Raw genomic sequence first — 21,465 nt, forward strand, 5'->3', positions numbered from 1 at the left:
GAGAGAACATGAGCAGGAGAGGGGCAGAGAGAGAGAGGGAGACACAGAATCTGGCTCTGAGCTGTCAGTGCAGAGCCAGATGCAGGGCTCGAACTCATGAACCATGAGATCATGACCTGAGCTGAAGCTGGACACTTAACCAACTGAGCCACCCAGGTGCCCCAGAAATAGGCAGGTTTTTAAATAAATATCCAAAAATCCACAGCTTTTCCTAACATCAGCAAAACTCAAAAAGCATGATGAAAATGCCCTACTGTGTAAAATACATTGACAAATGTGAATTAAACTATAAAACTTCACTAATGCCTTTCCAATCAATGTATCAATGACTATTGTAGGAATCCTAACAAATACTTTTAAAAGATATATCTGGAAGGGAAAAAAGTACAAGATGAAAGCCCAAAGTCTTCTCCAAAATAAAAATAACTACCAGGATTTGCCCTGCCAAGAATTTATCTGTATAAAACTACAATAAGCAAAATGTGTAATATTGGTGCCAGAATAGAGACAGAACAATAGAACAGAATGCAGAAACAGATCTAATTATTAATGAAAATTCAGTATATGATTAAAATTATCATGTTAAATTGGAGGAGCTTTGGGTGGCTCAGTAGGTTGAGCACCCAACTTCAGTTCAGGTCATGATCTCGTGGTTCAGGAGTTCAAACCTCGTGTCTGGCTTTGTGCTGTCAGCTTGGAGCCTGGAGCCTGCTTGGGATTCTGTGTCTCCCTCTTTCTCTGCCCTTCCCCTGTTCATGCTCGGTCTCTCTCTCTCAAAAATAAATAAAAACATTAAAAATTCTTTTACAAAATTATCATGTTAAATATATAAGGAACTGGTTAAGTTGTGGTATGTCCATATCAAATATAATGGATAGTATATTTAGCTGTAGCTATTAAGAATGAGGCAGATGTGGGGTGCCTGGGTAGCTCAGTTGGTTGGGCGTCTGACTCTTGATCTCAGCGTGGGTCGTGGTCTCATGGGTTCATGAGTTCAAGCCCCCCCATTGGGCTCCACACTGGCCATGCAGAGCCTGCTTGGGATTCTCTCTCTCTCTCTGCCCCTCCCCACACATGTGCTCCTCTCTCAAAATAAATAAGCTTATAAAATTTTTTAAAAAGAGGTAGATTATACTGATGTAAAAAATGGTCACAATGTAGTATGATGTAAGAAAAACTTATACAATTGGAAGTACAATAGGATTCCTTTTGTGTTAAATATGTACATTTATTTTAGGGCCATGTTACGTATAGAAATGTCTGGAAGTTACACATACCAAAATAGTACTGTCACTACCTCTGAGATGGGATTATAGTAGAGAGAAGAACAGGACTAGAGGGTCCATCAGTCAGGGACCCAACAGTAAAGGGATGACAAACTCAGAATAATCTGAAAGGGGTCTATCTGTAAAAGGAATAATTGCTAAATTAGTTGAGGCCTACAGAAATCACAGGGGATAGAACAGGAACCAGAACTAGCAATAACTGAACAATTATTGCTCTGGTCCCCAAAAAAGACAAGAGACAGAGTCTCCCAGAACCCAGGTAATAAAATGCAGGCTACCATGAGAGGAGAATAAATATTCTGACTTCATCCTCCTTCCCTTCAATTTCTTCTTAAGGCTAAACCGTTACAGTAAGAAGCCAGAGGATCTGGGAGCTCTTTCCTTAGGGCAGAGAGCCAGGTGGGACAGGGTGGAGGACGGATCTAGAGAAGTAAACGGGAGGCAATCTAGCCCAGTTTTCGTATGCCTTTTTATAAAATTAATTACATAAATAGAAGTACAATCTCTTCAGTAAAAATTAAAACCTTACAAAAGAAAGCTAAAACCCCACCCTCCATAATCCTGGATCCTTCTCCAGAAAGAATAATCTTTATTACCACCAGTATGGTGTGAGTCTGTTGTTGATGTTTTCTAGACACAGACATATACTCACCATACAATAAAACACACAAAATTGTTTAATGACGTGTTATTTGCCTAACCTAAACAGTAATTTTTTTAAGTTTTCATTTAGATTCCAGTTAGTTAACTTGCAGCGTAATATTAGTTTCAGGTGTACAATACAATGATTCAACACTTCCATAGAACACCTGGTGGTCATCACAAGTGCACTCCTTAATTCCCATCACCTATTTAACCATGAACAGTATTAATTATGACTTTCAGCAACCTTTTCTTCACCATTTTCAGTTACAAAATAATGCTCAAGAAGCCAAGACAGATGGTTTGATTCTCCTCTATAGTATTTATATTCTACCTCAGTGGATCTCAAAACACACACACACACACACACACACCCCACAATACCATCACCTAGAAATTTTTTGTGTGTGTGCAAAATATTGGGCCCTACCCCCCTGGTAAAGTGATTCAAAAGCTTGGAAGGTGGTGTCACCTAGTACTCTTCCTTTTAACCAGCCCTGCAGATGACTATTATACAGTTTGAGAGCCACTACTCCACTCCTTGGCTACTCAAACCACTTCACTATCATCAGTAACCTTGCTAGAAATCTTCATTTTCATAAGATTCCCAGGTGATGCATAAATCAAGTGTGAGAGGTGTTGGCCTACCTCAGAGCCATAAACCCAATCCTCATCCATATTACTCACACCCATCCACACACAGAGCATCTGTGAATGGTTTCTGGGGATAGAAGAAGGGAGACCAGCAGAAAGAGCACAGGTTTTTAATCTCTGAATTTGAACCTATCACTCCTGTGGGAAAAACATTAGCACTGCATGCCCTAGTTAGGCAGAGCATGTTAGCACTGTCATCTTTTATGCATGACAGATAGCATATAACTACCATTTAACCACACTGGAAATTTAATGCTCTTTTAAGTGTCAATGTTATATCCTAAATTCTCATTTTTCTTTTAAAATAAGTGAATTTCACTTTTAACCCTAGGCAAAATAAAATTATGTGAGACGTGCTAACCTTTGTATGGCTAAGATTGTAATGAGAATCTATTATTTTAAGACAAACCACAGTGATATACCTTTTCTGTTCTAACAAGGATACCTTTACCAACATCCATTAGTCTACTTATCCTCCACTGCCACGGCTCAGGCTCCACCTCCAGACAGCTTGGGCTGGAGAGGAGGGGGTGGATATGTTCCCAGAATTCCACCTTTAACTTCCTGCTGTCTCTCAAAGGCTCAGAAATTTTCTTTCAAAAACTGCACCCTAAGACCCCTGCCTCGGCCTCTCCTTTGGCCCTTCTCTCATCTTCCGCCATTGGGTCTAAGGTCGGACTGCAAACATGTTGACTTAATCAGGAAATCTGCGAGGGCACTACATACACATTTGCGCTTGAGAAACACTCACTGCTCAATCCAGCCTGACTCAGACAAATACAACAATCTGCTTTTTTTTTTTCTTTTTTAAAAAAGGCACTTCCAGTTTCACTTCTAGTTCCTACCAGGTTAATGCCCCGCCCTCCTACAACACAGCCCCCCTCTCTAAGCTTTTCTGACCCAGGAAGTAGCACAGACAATTCTGTGGAGCTCATACCCAATTTGACTTGCCTCTCCCTTCTTTTTTTTTTTTTTTTTTTTTTTTTTTTTTTTTTTTTTTGCCTCTCCCTTCTTAAAATCAATCTTGGAATCAGTATTTCTGAAGCCCCTTTGCAATTTGGTAATTTTTCTTCCACAGAAACAAAGTTTGAATCAAACCTTAAAATAAATTTAGGCAGTTTTAATTACACAGCACCAGGAAAAATAAATAATATTCTATCAAACAACTATACTTCAAAAGGAAACATGTACATCTCCAATGTTCTAAAGAAAGATTTTGCTATGGCAAAACTATATTTCTACTATTTCCAACTATTTATGTTAAATTAAAATCACTTACGTCAATTGAGACCGAGTTCATTTTTTTTTGAAGATTTTGTTCTACCAAAAATTAGACTCAAAGTATATACAGTATTATCTAAACATTCTAGAATCAAATTCTGACTCTTGTTTTGACCTTAGCATACAATTTAATAACGTCATGAGTTGCACACAAATTCATTTTAAGAAGGCAGATCTTTTACTTGTTGCCTTTGTTGGTTTTTTGGTTTTGTTTTTTGTTTTTTTAGCACACAATGGTAGCTTTTATTTAAAGTTCAAAAATATCATAGAATAGTAATAATTTGTTTTCAACAATATATGTACAATTTTTAAATAGAAACATTGGATAATTAGATCACAAGAGTTCATGACTCATTCTTGACATACACCAAAGGCAGTCAAAAATGATTTCCATTAGAGCCCCCAAACATAACTCTAGAGTTGTTCTGAAGGTAAGATTCTTAAACTCCAAAAAGTAAATAGGTGGAAATGCCTCAATTATCTGAATTAATCAGTCTTTGCCCTGGCTGAATAGAAAGAATATCTTCCTCCGATGAACTAATTCCACATCACTTAGGAAGCTGAAAAGCAAACAATTCATTTTTCCTTTCTAGGTATCCATAAGCAAAGTAGGAGAAAAAGATTGTTGGCAGTGCTCCACTCAAAAACAGGCCACGTTCCAAAAGTCTGTAAGTACTGTACCTGGTTTTGACCTTAGAATCTCATTTTCTCACAGCACATTTTCTAAAAGGATGGCTCACCAATGCCTATTAAGCCTACAATATAGATGAAATATTAGAAACACCATCCATAACTGTTTATGAGAAAATTTACTCAATCTCAGATTCCAACTTAGCAGTTTTGAAGTAGCTCACTTGGTAACCACAATGCTATATTATTTTCCTCAAATAATCCACTGTCTCAGACAGCATCAACCCCACACCAGGCTCTGCAACTAACACCTGAAATGTTCATGTTCTATGCTACTGGATTAAGAGATATGCTTATGCTTTAGCTTGTGACAAACCAATTTATTATGGAAATTAAGTAGGCTAAAAAGAAAAGGCTAAAATGAAGTCTAACATCCATTCTTGGATGGATGATATTTGGGGGAAGGGTACCCATATCCACAAAAAAGATGAAATTCAGAAGTTCCTCTGAGTAGGGTCAAATTTTTCCGATAATTTTTTTTATCTGCCTAAGTGCCCAAACAAGCCCTCAGTTAAGACCCTAGTGTTAAGGATTACAGAATATGAGAGATTTTCTAAGAAGTAATTTAAATATGCCTGTTCTAATGTAAATCCACCCACCCCAGTGCAGGTACTCCTACTCTTTATGTAAAAAAGTAATGAATGACTTTTAAATATCAATTAAATAATCTTAATACAGTAATTCAGAACTTTAAGAAAAGAGATTTCTCAGGAGCAAAGGTAAAACTAAAGACTGCAAATTCCTTTCAGTGGCTAAAGCAGTGATCACCTTTGCTTACATTCAACCTTTTGTTATCAAAACTAACTCCTAAGTCTGCTGGAAAAAAAAAAGAGAGGGAGAGAGAAAGAGAGAGATGTAGTAAAGCATGATGGCTAAAAATATAGACTCTGGAACTAGACAGCTTCAGTTCATATCCCAGATAACACTCTTAATAGCTGCATCCTCTCTAGCAAGTTATTTAACCCTCTCTCTGTTCCAGTTTCTTCATCTGCACATTAAGGATAATAATAGCATCAACCTTAGAGGTCTATAGTGCAAATTAAATGAATTAATCTACGTAAAGCACTTGGAACAGAGCTTTGCACACAATAAGTGACAATTACCATCTAGACATTTAAAAAGTGGGCTTTGGAAAATCTAAAAGCCCTTAAAGCTAAAAAATCAAAGAAAAAAAGATGAAAAAGTGATGGACATATAGACAACAGGGTATCCTATTTCCTTGGAGAATAATATTCATGAGGAAGAACAGAGATTGAAATAATGAAGACCTAATTATGCTGGTCTTGAATACCAGACCAAAATAATTTTTTTTTTATTTTTTAACGTTTATTCATTTTTGAGAGACAGAAAGAGACAGAACATGAGCGGGGAAGGGGCAGAGAGAGAGGGAGACACAGAATCCAAAGTGGACTCCAGGCTCTGAGCTGTCAGCACAGAGCCCGACGCGGGGCTCAAACTCACAACTGCGAGATCATGACCTAAGCTGAAGTCGGACACTCAACCGACTGAGCCACCCAGGAGCCCCTAAAAAATTTTTTAATGTCTATTTATTTTGATCGAGAAAAAGAGAGAGAGAGAGAGAGAGAGAGAGAGAGAGAATTCCAAGTAGTCTCCACACTATCAGCACAGAGCCTGATGTAGGGTTCAATGTCAAAAACTGTGTGGGATCATGACATGAGCCAAAATCAAGAGTTGGATGCTTAACCGACTGAGCCACCCAGGTGTCCTGAAAAAATATTTCTTTTACTTAGAAAATAACCACTCAAATTTTTTATCTGGTTAGGTCTGTGCTTTAGCAACATTAATTATCATGGTTATATATCACCACTATTAATGAAATTTTGATGTTCTCTGCCCTCTTATTAACAATTTGCAGACCCAAAAATGCATTTGTTCTGCTACCATACTGTCAGAATCTATCAGTGAACTGTTGCATATCTGAATTTTACCCGAAATCCTCACTGTGCCTGGTACAAAGTAGGCATTCAATAAATGTTTTATCACTTAGTGGCCACCAGAGAGCAGTAAAGTAAGAGTCAGAGGTTAATCTCCAAAAGAAATGTATATTATAAATGACACGAAGTAGACAAATAACAGTTTACAATTAAGCTAAAATAAAGTCACTGATAAGCACTACATTTGCCTAAAACATTGGCGAAGTTGGTGGGGGGCAGGGGGCGGGAATCAACCTTACTTCTCATTAAAAGCAGATAAAATGGAGCCTTGTGTATTTTTAAATCTCATAACCTTTAGCTGTCAAATTGGTAGTCCTTTCTAAGGATTATATGGGCAATATCTTTGCAACAGACTACCCCGTAGTCTTATAGGAAGGTAAATTTAAGGTAGATTTCTTCAAGATATCTGCATTCCCACGTTCCTTGCAGCATTATTCAAAACAGCTAAGATAGGGACCTATGTGTCCGATGATTGGATGAAGGAAGATGTGGTATATATGTACAATGGAATATTATTTAGCCATTAGAAAGAAGGAAATCCTGCCATTTGCAACATCCAACAAATGGATGAACGTGGAGGACATAATGTTAAGTGAAACAAGCCAAACAGAGAAAGACAAATACTATACAATCTCACATGTGGGCTCTAAAATAATAAATAAATAAATAAATAAATAAATAAATAAATAAATAAAATTGTTTTTAATTTAAAAAGTCAAACTCATAGAAACAGAGTAGAATATGGTTACCCGAGTCTGGAAATTAGGGAAAATGGGGAGATGTTGATCAAAGGGCACAAGCCTTCAATTATAAGATAAGTTCTGAAAATCTATGTATATCATGGTGACTACAGTTAATAATACTTACTGTATTGTATACTTGAAATTTGCTAAGAGAATAGATCTGAAACATTCTCTCTCACACACACAGATAACTATGTGAGGTGATGGATGTATTAATAAACCTGATTGTGATTATCATTTCAAAATGTATTCATATGTCAAATCATCACATTGCACACTTTTGTCAGGGGCCATGCTTTTAGAGGAAGGGCCAGCTGACAGTAGCTAAAGGTTTCCATATATAGTACACGTGATCACCCTGATTGCTTCACTCACCACAGAAGTCAGTGCTAAGCTTAACAACAAAAAGGGTCTTTTCCCTTCACCTTGCATAAAGGACAACTGGAATCCACTATCCTAAAGTCTACTGACCTCTGCAATTGTTTGGTGCACTTCGTTTTAAAGAAGCCATGTGCCTTTTTTTTTTAATTTTTTTTTTAATGTTTATTTATTATTGAGAGACAGACACAGAGCATGAGCAGGGGAGGGGCCACGAGATGGAGACACCGAATCTGAAGCAGGCTCCAGGCTCCGAGCTGTCAGCACAGAGCCCGATGCGGGGCTCGAACTCACAGACCGTGAGATCATGACCTGAGCCGAAGTCGGACACTCAACTGACTGAGCCACCCAGGCGCCCCTGGTGCACTTCATTTTAAAAACACAAAAAAGTTTGTTTGAGACACTAGTCAGAGTAATATATGAATAGTTAACATACTAAGAAGAAAGTTTTCATTAAAAGATTGCCAACACAGCTTGGAAGCACACGACATAGATGGTTGATATAAAAGTTTATTAAGCACATATTCCCACACTGATTTTTTTTTTCTCGTGGTGGTAGGGGGAAATTACCTTCCCAAAAATGTCAGTCAGAGCTTACTTTTAGAAACAAGCAAAAAAAGTAATAAGTTATGTATTTGGAGCACCCCTAGTAATAAGTTATGTATTTGGCTTTCTTGGGCAATCAATCATTCTGGCAACAGAAACATAAAGCAAAGTAGACTGGGATTTCTACATACCTTCTTCTAAAGTAGTTTTCGGTTACAATTTTAGACTTAAAAAAAAAAAAAGACCTAAAAAAAAGTTCCGGCTGTCTTATGCTTTTTAAAGCTTCAAGTATCTCGCAAGTATTAGAATGTAAAAATCTGAAATGCATTCACTTAAATACATTCCCATCAGCATTACCAACAACGCTCCATTATCCATTTTGGTACTGACTCCAGATGATTTTTAATCCCGGCTGACTTCTCCCTACCAACAAGAACTTGGATACCATCTTTACCCTGCCTGCCCCCATTACTTGGTTGTGCTTGGGGAATTATAATTACAGTGATCCCGCCTTTAGAACATCCTCAGAGCACAAAGCCTCTTTGTATGATTGGGGGTGAGGGGGGCGACTTCCAGGCTCCACAGCAAAGGGTGGGTGGTGTCAACACAGGCAACAGAGAAGGAAGAGGAACTGGAGCCACTATGATGGCCCTCGGGTCTGGCTCAATATTGTTGGAGGGGTTTTACTTGAAGGTGCCCGGCCGAATGGTTCTGTAAAGCCTCTGTGCCCCTCACATGGGGAGAGGAGGGGCAGGGCTGACCTGACAGATGGGTAGATCACCACCAAACCCAGAAGACCAGGGAGCAGAAGGAAGCGTGACAAAAGAAAGAAAGAACTAGCTGAAGCCCACAGCCTTTGTGCCATTCTCAGTACCTCAGATAATGAAGTCTCTGACAATGAAGGCTATCACCCCAAGGTTATCTATACCCCAAAGTATAGGTAGTGGTATTATGACACCCAGTAGGTACTCAAATATGTATTGAGGCACAGATAGGAAGACAAATTCATTAAAACAATTTTTAAATAAGATAGCCTAAAAGCCAAATGAAAAACACTTTTGTTAATTATGAGACTCCCAACTCCTATTTACAAAGCAGTTACAAAATGGATATACTTTTTACTTTCAGCCTACCCTACTACCTCAGTCTAGTCTTCAAAACTACTCACTTTCCAGTTCCATGACGGTAAAACAGATTTCAACCAAAGATCAGTAAGCACTATCTTCAGACACTGAAATCAAAGGTGCTGAAGCAGAACGGATACAGACAGGTACCTTTCAACTCAAGGAACATCCCAAAAGTACTATGAAATGTACTGCTATTTAATTGCTTGCTACTGTCTTCCAAGCATGTATTTCTTCCTCTTACCACTTCTTCCCTCTGCTTTTTCTTTCAACAGGGTCAAATTATTATACATATCAAAACTCACAATCTCCCCCTTATTTCTACACATACTTTAACACAAAAAAGCAGACAACACAGTGATAGCTTTCCATATCATGATTGGAGGAACTACTGATAAACCCCAGTATAATCCGATCATTCTCCTCCTCCACCTGCCCTAGGTCACTCCAGTTAAGTGTTCTAAGCAGTCCCTAAAATAGTATCAATATCCATTTAAACAGAACTGGAAAAAATTCAAACTGCTTTGGGTAAGGCCTAAAGGTGAGAACTGTTTGTTTTTCTCGTGTGAGCCTAAGACTATTTTTGTTAAACATTTTTAGCTTTAAGTATATTTTCTTCAAAAAACCTCCTCCAAAACAGCAGCAAAAGCACAATGGAACTCTGTAACCATCACCCTCAATCATGTTTAAAAATAATAATAAAGACAAGAGAAACCACTTCAAATGTACCTCTCCCTTGAGCCCACAGAACAGCACTCTTCCATGACAACTGTTCTGAAAAACACACTGCCATTATTTGCAAAAGCAGTAGGAAGTCCAGTCTTGTCCTTGGTTGAGCACTACCCCCTCCCCTCTCTCCAAGAAAAAATAAAACAGCAGGAAGCGTAAACAACCACTTAATGGAAAATACAAATGGGTAAATATTTTCAAAATTGGCTAAAAAGCCTCAGGTCTTCAGAAATTCAGGAATACTAGCGTAGGGGGGAATAGGAAGAGAAAAATACCATCGTATTTCCCCCTCAAAGTGAGCACTGCAAGAATGCAAGAGCAAATGGGGTGGGGTGCATAGCTACTTTCCCTTCTTCAAGTACCAGATGCTGTTGTCTTTTTAATATTTCTCTCTCATTCCGTCTTTTCATAAATAATGGTATTTTCAAAAAGGGGCATATTTCTCTAGCTCCATAACAAATTTTTACAATTTTAAGCTGAAAGCCTGGTACAACTGAGCATGGTGATGAAAAGCCAGGGGAGGGTCCCTTCCCTTGAAAAGTTCACGTGGGGAAAACGCTTGGAACTCAAGGCCCAAAACTGACATGCCCTCTTCACAGTGTCCACAACTATAGACGGCACAGTTATACACAGACCAACAAAGATGCAAGGCAGCTACTTCACGAAGCACCTTGGTGAGAATCTGAAAAGGGTGCCCCCTCTTCTGAGAGGACACACGTCCACGCGAATTGCTCATTTTGAGAAGTGGAGCACAAATGAATTTGCACTCCCACTTGTCACCCAAAACAGGTGACTTCGGGTTGGGCACAATCTATACAACCTCACACAGCAGCCCTGCAAAAATATGGGGTCCCCAAAATCTGGGGACACACTGCCCTTTCAAGGTAGGTTTCCAGAAGGAAGAACCTTACCAAAGACAAACAAGCATTTTACACATCATTACCAGAAATCCTCATATTTGTTAATATAAATTAATTCCTAAACATATTAGGACTAGAGCAAAAAGGGTCTGGCAGAGAAGTAAAACTAGCTAATTTGGGAGAAAGGAAACTTCCATCTTGAGGTGATAATCAGTTGTTATTTAAGACCCTAATCTTTGACTATAGGTTCAAATAGCTGAAATTCAAATGCATGTCATAAGCTAAGGCACTAAAAGAATCTCTACCATTTGTAGAGAAACGTTGGATCACATACATTTACTATTGGGGATTTCCTTTCTCCAAATCTGCTGGTTTTCCTTCTCTGTTAGTGCACCCCCCCCCCTTTGTTTTTGTTTTTTGTTTGTTTGGGGTTTTTTTTGCTCCTATCTTAACTATAAACCCCCATATAGTGAGCGACACAAGTGGTTAAAGTTTGTAAAACCTGATAAATAGCCCTGGTGGATAATGGGCCCCTTAGCTACCTGCATGAAAATAAGAGGAAGAGATGACCAGATTATGAATGCCTTCACATTCAACAGCTTCCAACCCCATCACTCTTTTATGCCCTATAAAAGAGCTAAGTATCACATGGGTCCAAATTAGTCCCAGTTAGGCAGGAGAGGCAAGAGAAGGCAGCCTAGGGCAAAGCTAAAATGGAGTACAGCCCAGGAGCCTAAGGCAGTGGTTCTCAAATTTTAGTGGTCATCAGAATCTACTGGGGAACTTTGTCAGAATCAGATGTCTGGGTCCCTCCCTGCAACAGATAAGTTAGAACGTCCTGGAGCACTTATATTTTGACAAAGCTCAAACTGCTGACCTAGGTCCACCAGAAAGTTTAGAAACACTGGGAAATCCTCCATGCCTATCAGCAGTTCCAAAATAAAAGTCACCCATCGCAATACCAGGCTTTGCAGGTCAGAAAGGGGTGAGAAAAGGATCACCAGCCTGCAAGTCTAACAGGCTGTGCTGGACTGGAGTCTGTGGCAGAAGTTTCATTTTTATGGGACAAAAATCCTGTACTCGATAAATAAGAAAATGCTCTGCATGTGAGAAATATTTCAAACATCTGAAAAATATTTAAAATAATATACTGAATATCTCTGACCCAACACCCAAAATAAGCAAATCCTAATTTGCAATTATCTGATTCAGGTTTCTTGGTAATAGAATATTAGATATAATTAAAGCCCTTGGTGTACCCCTGTCCAATCCCATTCTTCATCTTTTCTTCCCAGAGATAATTTCTACTCTGAATTTGGTGTTAGTTGTTACCATGCATGTTTTTATACTTTTACGACATAGGTACATAGCCCCCAAACCATATTGTTTTGCATGTTTTCAGATTTTATACAAGTGCAAACATTTTGTAAGAAATCTGTAACTTGTTCCCCCAACCCATATTATGTTTGTGAGATTCATTCATTTTAAAGCATGAGGCTGTGGTTTATTTTTCACAGTGCTGTAAGACTCAATTGTGTGGGACTATCTAACAATTTATGCATTCCCCTTGTTGGTGGACATTTGAGCTGCAATGAGCATGCTTACACTTTTTCTTACTTATTTTCTTGGACGACCATATTACTTCTTAGACGCAGAAATAGACATTTTGGGTAAATAGGTATGTTAGCCCTCCAACAAGACATCGCTACACTACTGACCAAGGTAGTTGTATCCATTTACATTCCCACTAGCAGTAAATAAAAGTTGATTTCCCCACAACCTCACTAACACTTGATTACCACAGCATTTAATTTTTGCCACTCTGATGGGTGTGAAACAGCACCTCCTTATTGTTTCAATTTGCATTTCACTAATTAAAATCTTTGACCAGTAAATTTTCATGCTTTTAAACATATTTGTCAAATATATATCTCAATTTTTTAAGAAAAATTTATCTTGTCTAAATCAGGGCAGTTCTTCCAGAGCACATCCCCATCCCCCAAACACCCACCACAGCTGGAAAGCCGAAGTGCAGGAGGGCAGCAAGAAATCGGCTGACTTAAACAAGGAATCATTTCGGACAAAGGGCCCTAATTAATGCATTTGCTAATTAGTCTTCCCCTTCCCTCTTTTGTCAAGCCTTACTTCCAAGACAATACTATGGGCCGGCAGCCTTAGACCAGGAAAGAGAATGCGGGTGGGGTGTGCAAAAGCCAAAACATTTATATAAAAGTACTACAAATGTCTTTACAGGAAGAAAATGAAGTGATGGCAGACCAGTACCTATTACTCAACCTTGTAAGATACCATCCACCTCTAACAGACTCCTTTCAAACCCCTGGCTCCCTCTTCGAAACATCCCAAGTTTTCTCTAGACTAGACACTGCCCCCCTCCCCTCAGCAACCTTTTTATCTCCCTTCCCCCACAATGACTAAATACCCTCTTCTGTTTCCCCATTCTACAGCTTTCTGAGCTCCACAGGACACTCTCCATTGCCCTCCCTCTCTCCTCTAGAACTCCCAAGTCCTCTCCTTCCCTTTCCAAGATATACCCACTACAGTAAAAACCACCCACCCCAAAGAAAAATGGGAGTCCCTGCAGCACATGGCCCCAGCATGCCAGGCTGGAGGGTGACTTGTCCCAATCATCCCTGCTTCCTTTCCCTTCACGCCTCCGATAGCTGTTCTCCAGGGGTCCTCCATGTGTGACAGATCCAGACCACCTGGAAAAAGACTCATTCGGCCTTCTGTAGCAGAAATGCTTTTACTAGGGCCTTATACGCACTTCTGTTTTGGGGCACGAACGAAACTCGTGCCATTTCATGAAAACAAACACCTTATAGGTGTCTCCACAAAAGCGGGAAGGCCTCCCTATTAATCTCAGCTAGATTGGTTTAGTCCGGGCAGTGGTGGGCAATGTGGCCTGGCAGAAACCAAACAGTCCCCATGATGAGAAGTTTCCGAAGCTCTGCCCCATTCACTCAAGAAAGCCCTCCCCCAGGAGGCACACCCCCCATCCGAATCTCTCCCCTCTGAGGCTCCCCAAATCGGCTCCCCAGAGTACCCCCCAAGCCCTCAAAGGGGCCCCTGCTCCTTCTCTCCACCGCGCAAGAGATCTTATCCCCGAAGCCTACCTAAAAAGCATTGGGTGGGCGTGCCTAGGACCAGGGCCTAGAGCCCCCTCCTCCGGATCAATGTCTCTCGGGTCCCGGGGGCTAGGAGTTCTTCCTCCTTCCAGCCCCCCGTCCCCGACTCGGGGCCCGCGCCGGCCCAGGGTGGCCCTGGGTCCCAGCCAGGCTACGGCTCTCACCGGCTACGTGACCTTGGGCAAGTCACTTCCCCCAGTAAGCCTTGGTTTCCTCCTCCGCCAAGCGGAGACCTAGAGAGGTCCTGCCCTGCCCACCCTAGGGGAGGGGGCTACCCACCGGGTAGGAAAACGCTTTGTGAGCCGCTCGGCGCGGCGGGGACGCAGAGCTCACAGGGTATCCGGGGCCGGACAAAGCTGACCCCAGACAACGCTCCACCCCCTCCGCGGGGCCGGAAGGCTGGACCACACGCCTTTGGGCCCCCCACCCCCGAAACCAACCCACGCCCCTCCCCGCCCGGCCCGCTCCGGGACCCCGTACCTGCTCCCGGCGCTCGGCCGCAGGCGCCGCCACCCTGGGAGCCCGCCCGGAGAGGCCCGTGGCCCGGAGGGCTGAGGCGGCCGGCAGCGGCTGGCTCGGACCGGGGCGGCGGCGGCGGGGGGCGCGGGCGGCGCAGGGGCCCTAGCTCGGCGGCGCCCGGCCTGGGAGACGACGACTGAGGCTGGAAGTGCGCGGCGGCCGCAGCTGCTGAGGCGGCGGCGGCGACCGCGGCGGCGGCGCTTCCGCTCATGGCGGGGGCCGCGGAAAGCGGCTCCGACTGCGACTCGACTCCGGCGGGCGGGCGCTGGCTGGGCCCGGGCCGGCGGCAGCAGCAGCGGTGGCGGCGACGGAGGCGGCTCCCGGAGGGGGAGGAGGCGGAGCCGGGAAGCGGCAGCGGCAGCGGCGGCGGCAGCGGCGGCGGTGGTGGCGGCGGCGGCGGAGGGGGGGCGGGGACGCGGAGGGGGCGGAGACGCCGCGCCGCCGCGACCAATGGGCGGCCGGCTCCTCAGCCGCCTCTCCGGGGCGGGCGGGCGGTGCCGTAGGGCATCCTCTGCTGCGGCGGCTCGCGGAGGCGGGGAGGCAAAGGGCCGCCCGCGGGAGAGCCCTGCCCCGGGGACTGCCCCGCCCCCGGTCCGCCTCCGGGGCACAGACGCTGGCCTCCCGGGCCGGGCCTCGCGCCACCCAGGCCCGGCTGCGCCTGAGGCTCAGCTGCGCGACTGCCTCGGGCGCCGGTGTTTGAGCCAGTGAGTTTGCCAGGGGCTCGGCCCGGGTTGCTGCGGCTCGCCGGCGCGCCCGCCCGCCGGCCACCCGTTCTACGGCGAGTGCAGCCTCGGCCTCCCTCCTCCTCTCCCTCACACTATTCCAGTCTCCTCTCCCTCCCTCTTTTGGCTGTTTCCTCAAAGTTTTTCTTTTCCAGACACTTAGAAGAGAAACTCTCTCCCCTTCTTGGGCTATGTCTCAGTGCTAAATCAGCGGACTCAGAGGGGACAGCAGAAGCAGAAACGAAAGAGATGGAGATGCGCTGCCTTCTCTGAATTTAAAGACCCATCTTGAATTGAACAGAAGCCAGCCTCCCTCAGCCCTGGCCCCTCGCCCCTTTCTCCTACTTTCTCTTCCTCTTTCTTTAAACGGAGTTGTTGTTAAAAAGCTTACAGGAAACCATCTAACCCAGCCGGGCCTAGTCTCAAAAGAGAGGCTGGGAGGTGAGGAAAGGCTTTTGAGCTGTGCTGACAGTGTTCTAAGAGAAGAATTCTGCAGATTCGCGATCCCCTTGGACGCCCTCTTCTCCTTAGATGGGATATTATTGGTCACTGAACCCATTTCCTTTTCATATTTTTCTGACTTTCATATCAAAGACTCAACCACGTGCACTCCGTGCTAGGAGTGCCGTTAAGTACAGCCGTGTGGGTGAGGGTGCAGCTACACTGCCGACTAGATCATTTACACAAAGTGTTATCCTCAGCCTTTACCCACATGCAGCCACCAACAGGGAGCCGAGTAGAGAGAGAGCAAACTACAAGTTGACAAAGCACAGTGCTACGGTGGTGGTAGGCTAACCCCATGAGAGACAAGTGTGGATGAATCTGTGGCAACTGACGTTTTAAATTCCACCTTGACATTTACTAGGTACATGATCTTTCATCATGCAATGCTAGGCACTGGGGATACAATGATTAAGATACAGTCCCAGGCTTCAGAGTTTACATGTCTAGGGGTACCTGGGTGGCTCAGTCGTTTGAGTGTCTGACTTCAGCTCAGCTGATGATATCACCATTCATGAGTTCTAGACCATATCAGGCTTTGCGCTGACAGCACCTAGCCTTCTTTGAATTCTCTGCCTCTCTCTCTCTCTCTCTCCCTCTCCCTCTGGCTCTCCCTCTCTCCCCCCTCCCCCCACCCCCACCCGCGTGCTCTCTCAAAAATAAATAAACATTAAAAAAAAAGTTTACATGTCTCCTTGGAGGATGGTGAGATAAATTCTTAGAAGTTAAGAGCTTAAGGGTGACTAGAAGTTTACCAGGCGAAACAGGCTGGGGAAAGTGGACTGGGAAGACATTAAAAATATAATTGGGGGGCGCCTGGGGTGGCTCAGTGGGTCAAGCGTCCGACTTCGGCTCAGGTCGTGATCTTGCGGTCTGTGAGTTCCAGCCCCGCATGGGGCTCTGTGCTGACAGCTCAGAGCCTGGAGCCTGCTTTAGATTCTGTGTCTCCCTCTCTCTCTGCACTTCCCCCACTCACACTCTGTCTCACTCTCTTTCTCTCTCAAAAATAAAATAAATATTAAAAAATTATATATATATGTGTGTGTATATATATATATATATATACTGAGCCACCTAGGAGCCCCTGGCCAATTATATATACATATATATATGTATATATAATTGGCCAGGGGCTCCTAGGTGGCTCAGTCAGTTAAGCTTCCCACTTTTGATTTCCACTCAGGTCATGATTTTAGGGTATGTGAGGTAGAGCCCTGCGTGGGCTCCTCGCTCACAGCTTGGAACCTGTTTGGTATTCTCTCTCTTCTCCCTGTCTCTTTCTGTCCTGCCCTGCTCGCACTCACTTGCTCACTCTCAAAATAAATAAACATTAAATATATATATGTATGTATGTATATATATACGTATGTATGTGTGTATATATATATATATATATATATATATATATATATATATATATGTATATAATTGGCTAGGGACGCCTGGGTGGCTCAGTCAATTAAGTGTCCAACTTTGGCTCAGGGCATGATCTCATAGTTCTTGAGTTCGAGCCCTGCATCGGGCCCTGTACTGACAGCTCAGAGCCTGGGGCCTGCTTCGGATTCTGCATCTCCCTCTCTCTCTACCCCTCCCCTACTTGCGCTCTGTCTCTCTTTCGTTCTCTCAAAAATAAATAAACATTAAAAAAATTAAAACACAAAAAAGAGAATATGATTGGCCAAAGGACCTAGTATTTCCTGAATCCCATCCTTCACTTTCTGGTGGCAGGTACATATTACTACTTAGGGTTTCAGTCCTAATGCCTACTGTAGAATGCCCATAAACTATGGCATTCTGTCTTTTTTTTTTTTTTTCTAATTTTTTTTTCAACGTTTATTTATTTTTGGGACAGAGAGAGACACAGCATGAACGGGGGAGGGGCAGAGAGAGAGGGAGACACAGAATCGGAAACAGGCTCCAGGCTCTGAGCCATCAGCCCAGAGCCCGACGCGGGGCTCGAACTCCCGGACCGCGAGATCGTGACCTGGCTGAAGTCGGACGCTTAACCGACTGTGCCACCCAGGCGCCCCAGGCATTCTGTCTTTTGATAGGTCTCGGTAGCCTATCAAATTTGAAAGCCCAAATCCCAGTTTCAACTCTTACAACTCAATTTGGTCAAATGCATTTCCCACCAGCCCTAGAAGATAAGGGACAGGCAAGCAGTTTAATCCAGTAACCAAAGGACCCCACTGAGGCTGTCTTGCCGACCAGGAGGAAGCAAGGGAGAGGGCCAGGTTAGGCCCTGGGCCACCTCGCCTTGCCAGTTAAAGGGTGCAAAAGAAAGAATGGAACACATTCATGTGTGTTGTAACATTTATCTCTGAAAATGTCCATCCTTCAGCAATGATCAGGAAGAGAGATGAGCATGATGTGTTTAGGGAACCACAAGTTTAATAAGACTGGGGCACAGCCTGGGTGATAAGTGGGAAGAAGAGACCAGACTGGAGAGCTAGGAGGATACCAAAAGACCTTGAAGAGTCTTGAGTATCATGTTGAGGCATTTGAACTTAAGTAACGAAAGGAAACTATTAAAAGATTTAGTGGGAGAAAAAAATAATCAGATTGGATTTGGGAAAGACTGGCTGCTGTATAGAAAATAGATTGGAGGGGAACAAGAAGAGAAGCAATAAAACTGGCTAAGAAGCTATTAGGCAAGGGACCAAGCCGACCCAAACTGAGGCAGACATGGTAAGATTACAAGTGTATTAAGGTATTATAATCACCAAGATACAGCCGTCAAGGAAGATGGGAGAGCGTCAAGGATGAGAAAGATATATTTGGCTTGGGCAACAGGATGATAGTAATGCCGTTCTTGAAGATAGGGGCTACCTGGTGAGGAACAGAGAACGATGATCCTGGTTACATCAGTTCATTTCTAGGACCCTCACTTTCCTCATACACATAAGGCAGAAGGGTCGCTGCTAGACAATTTCTAATGTCTTTCTGAGATTGGCATCTAGAGATTTGCAAAAGAGAAGCAAGATAACAGAATTGCCCTTTTCATTTTTTGTTTCTATTTTTTTTATTGTGGCAAAACACACATAATAAAATTTTACCATTTTAACCATTTTCAAGTATACAATTCAGTGGCATTAACTACTGTCTTAGCTTGGGCTGCTATAACAAAACATTACAGGCTGGTGGCTTCAACCACAGAACTATATTTTCTCACAGTTCTGGAGGCTACAAGGCCAAGATCAAGATGTCATCATGGTCAGTTTCTGGTAAGAGCTCTCTTGCTGGCTTATAGATGGCTGATTTCTCACTGTGTCCTCTCATGGTGGGGAGAGAGATATAGAGCAAATTCTCTGGTGTCTCCTTTTTTTTTAAGCTTTTTATTTATTTTGAGGAGGTGGGGGCGGGGGCAGAGGATCTGAAGCTACCTCTGTGCCGACAGCAGAGAGCCTGATGGGGGGCTCCAACTGAGCTGAAATCAGACACTTAACTGAGTCACCCAGACGCCACCCCCCCCCCGCCCGCCGGGGTCTCTTCTTATAAGGGCACTAATTTTAAAGGCCCCATCTCCAAATATTATCACATTGAGGGTTAGGACTTAAACATATGAATTTGAGGGGAACACAATTCAATCTATACAACTACATTCACAGTGTTATTCAACCATCACCATTATCCATTGCCAGAACTTTTTCGTCATCCCAAACAGAAACTCGATACTTATTAATCAATAACCTTCCCATTCTCCTCCTCCCCAGCCCTTGATACCTCTATTCTACTTTCTGTCTCTATGAATTTGCCTTTTCCAGGTACCTCACACAAATGGAATTATATGATATTGGTCCTTTTGTGTCAGCTTATTTCCCTTAGCATACTGTTTTCAAGGTTCAAGTTTCAACCATGTTGTAGCATGTATCAGAATTTCATTCCTTTTTAAAGCTGAGTATTATTCCATTATATATATGTATATATATGTTGATATATATCTCTAAATATATATGTATATTTATGTATATGTATACATGTATATGTATGCATATATCTATTTATATATCTATTACCCATATATAATCACACGTTGTTTATCCATTCATTCATCAATGGACATTTATGTTGCTTCCATCTTTTGACTGTTGTGAATAATATTACTATGAACATTGGCATACAAGTATATGAGTGTCTGCTTTCAGTTCTTTTGAATTCCACCCAGGAGTAGAATTGCTGCTGCATTATATGGTAATTCTATACTTAACTTTTTGAGGAACCCACCAAACTGGTTTCCATTGTGGCTGCACCATTTTACATTCCTACCAGCAATTTCTCCACAACCAATTTCCAATTTTTCCACATCTTCATCAACACTTGTTATTTTCCATATGTGTATATATATATGTGTGTACATATGTATATATACATGTATATGCATATGTATATATATATACACATATGTATATATACATGTATATGCATATGTATATATATGTATACATATGCCATCTAATGGATGTAAAGTGGTATCTCGTTGTGATTTTGATTCGCATTTTCCATTTCATTTTCACATCCAGCACATATATTACTTGTATTTGTCTTCCAGTATGGTTTGCAAATGTTGTTTCTTGTTTTGTCTTTTGGGTTTTTGTTGTTGTTGCTGTCATTTTTTGGAGGGGGAGGGAGTAGAGGAGGGGGATTACAAGAAAACACTCAAAGAGTTACATCCAGAAAAATTATAACACAACAATAAACATCTAATAGTATGTAAAACCAAAAGAAGAGCGAGATAGTCTTGGCTACACCACAGAATAACACTCTGCAGCCTTAGCAACTGAAGGACTCCAGATAAGGTAGAACTCAATGATAGTTGTAACCATGCCCAGCAAAGGCAGAGGAAATAGGAACACCAAATGGAAGGAGCTGGAGCAGGAAATGATGAATTTAACCCGCAATATCATGTGACTATACTCCTTCACCAGCACACACAAACACCTGTGAAACACCTCTGAGACCTCCCTGAAACACCTAGGGGTGTGTACCTCAAGGTGTGTGTGTGATTGCAATAGAACGCATGCTGCTCTTTTTTCTTACTGTTACAACGCTAATAAGCATAAGGTTCTATTTCCTTAGGCTAGATTCCTAAAAGAATTGCTACCTCTGGGCGCCTGGGTGGCTCAGTCGGTTAAGCCTCCGACTTCAGCTCAAGTCATGATCTTTGTGGGTTCAAGCCCCACATCGGGCTCTGTGCTGACAGCTCAGAGCCTGGGGCCTGCTTCAAGTTTTGTGTCTCCCTCTCTCCCTCTGCCCCTCCTTGCTCGTACGTGCTTTCTCTCTCTCTCTCAAAAATAAATAAAAATAAACATTAAAAAAAGCCAGAGTTGCTAGGTCAATATTTTTAAAGGTTTTACTTTCCGAAAACTATCACAATTTATTTATTTAATCATTTATTTATTTTTACCTAAATATAGGGGATTGACTTGATCCTCTTCCTCACTCGCAAAACTTCTCACATTGACTTTATTTACTATTCTCTTTTATCCGTATTCTCCAATCTCATTCCCCTTTTCCACCATAGGAAATCATTCCAGTATGTTAAGTATGTATCTTTTTGTTTGTAGATGTTTATTTAAAATGTGTATTATTGTTTTAGATTCATGTATTTTTTTCCTTAAGTAAATAGTACTGTAAGATATATTTTTTTTCTTTGTGTTCTTCCTTGCAGTAACATTTTTTTTAAGTTTAT

At 42.4% G+C, this 21,465-nt stretch overlaps 1 protein-coding gene across 2 annotated transcripts in view; it reads right to left on the bottom strand.

The window, feature by feature from the left end:
- The window catches only part of RNF38 (ring finger protein 38), a 129,673-nt gene extending 114,731 nt beyond the window's left edge, over positions 1-14,942 (bottom strand). Inside the window, exon 1 of one of the 2 annotated variants that reach the window (XM_045469730.1) lies at positions 14,515-14,942. In XM_045469730.1, the coding sequence (XP_045325686.1) occupies positions 14,515-14,764 (250 nt within the window). In that variant the 5' untranslated portion in view covers positions 14,765-14,942. The remainder of the gene's footprint in view (positions 1-14,514) is intronic. The other variant, XM_045469729.1, reaches the window with a different exon arrangement.
- Positions 14,943-21,465: the final 6,523 nt, after the last annotated feature.

The sequence above is a fragment of the Leopardus geoffroyi genome, chromosome D4 (assembly GCF_018350155.1).
Source record: "Leopardus geoffroyi isolate Oge1 chromosome D4, O.geoffroyi_Oge1_pat1.0, whole genome shotgun sequence".
NCBI classification, from domain to species: Eukaryota; Metazoa; Chordata; class Mammalia; order Carnivora; family Felidae; genus Leopardus; species Leopardus geoffroyi.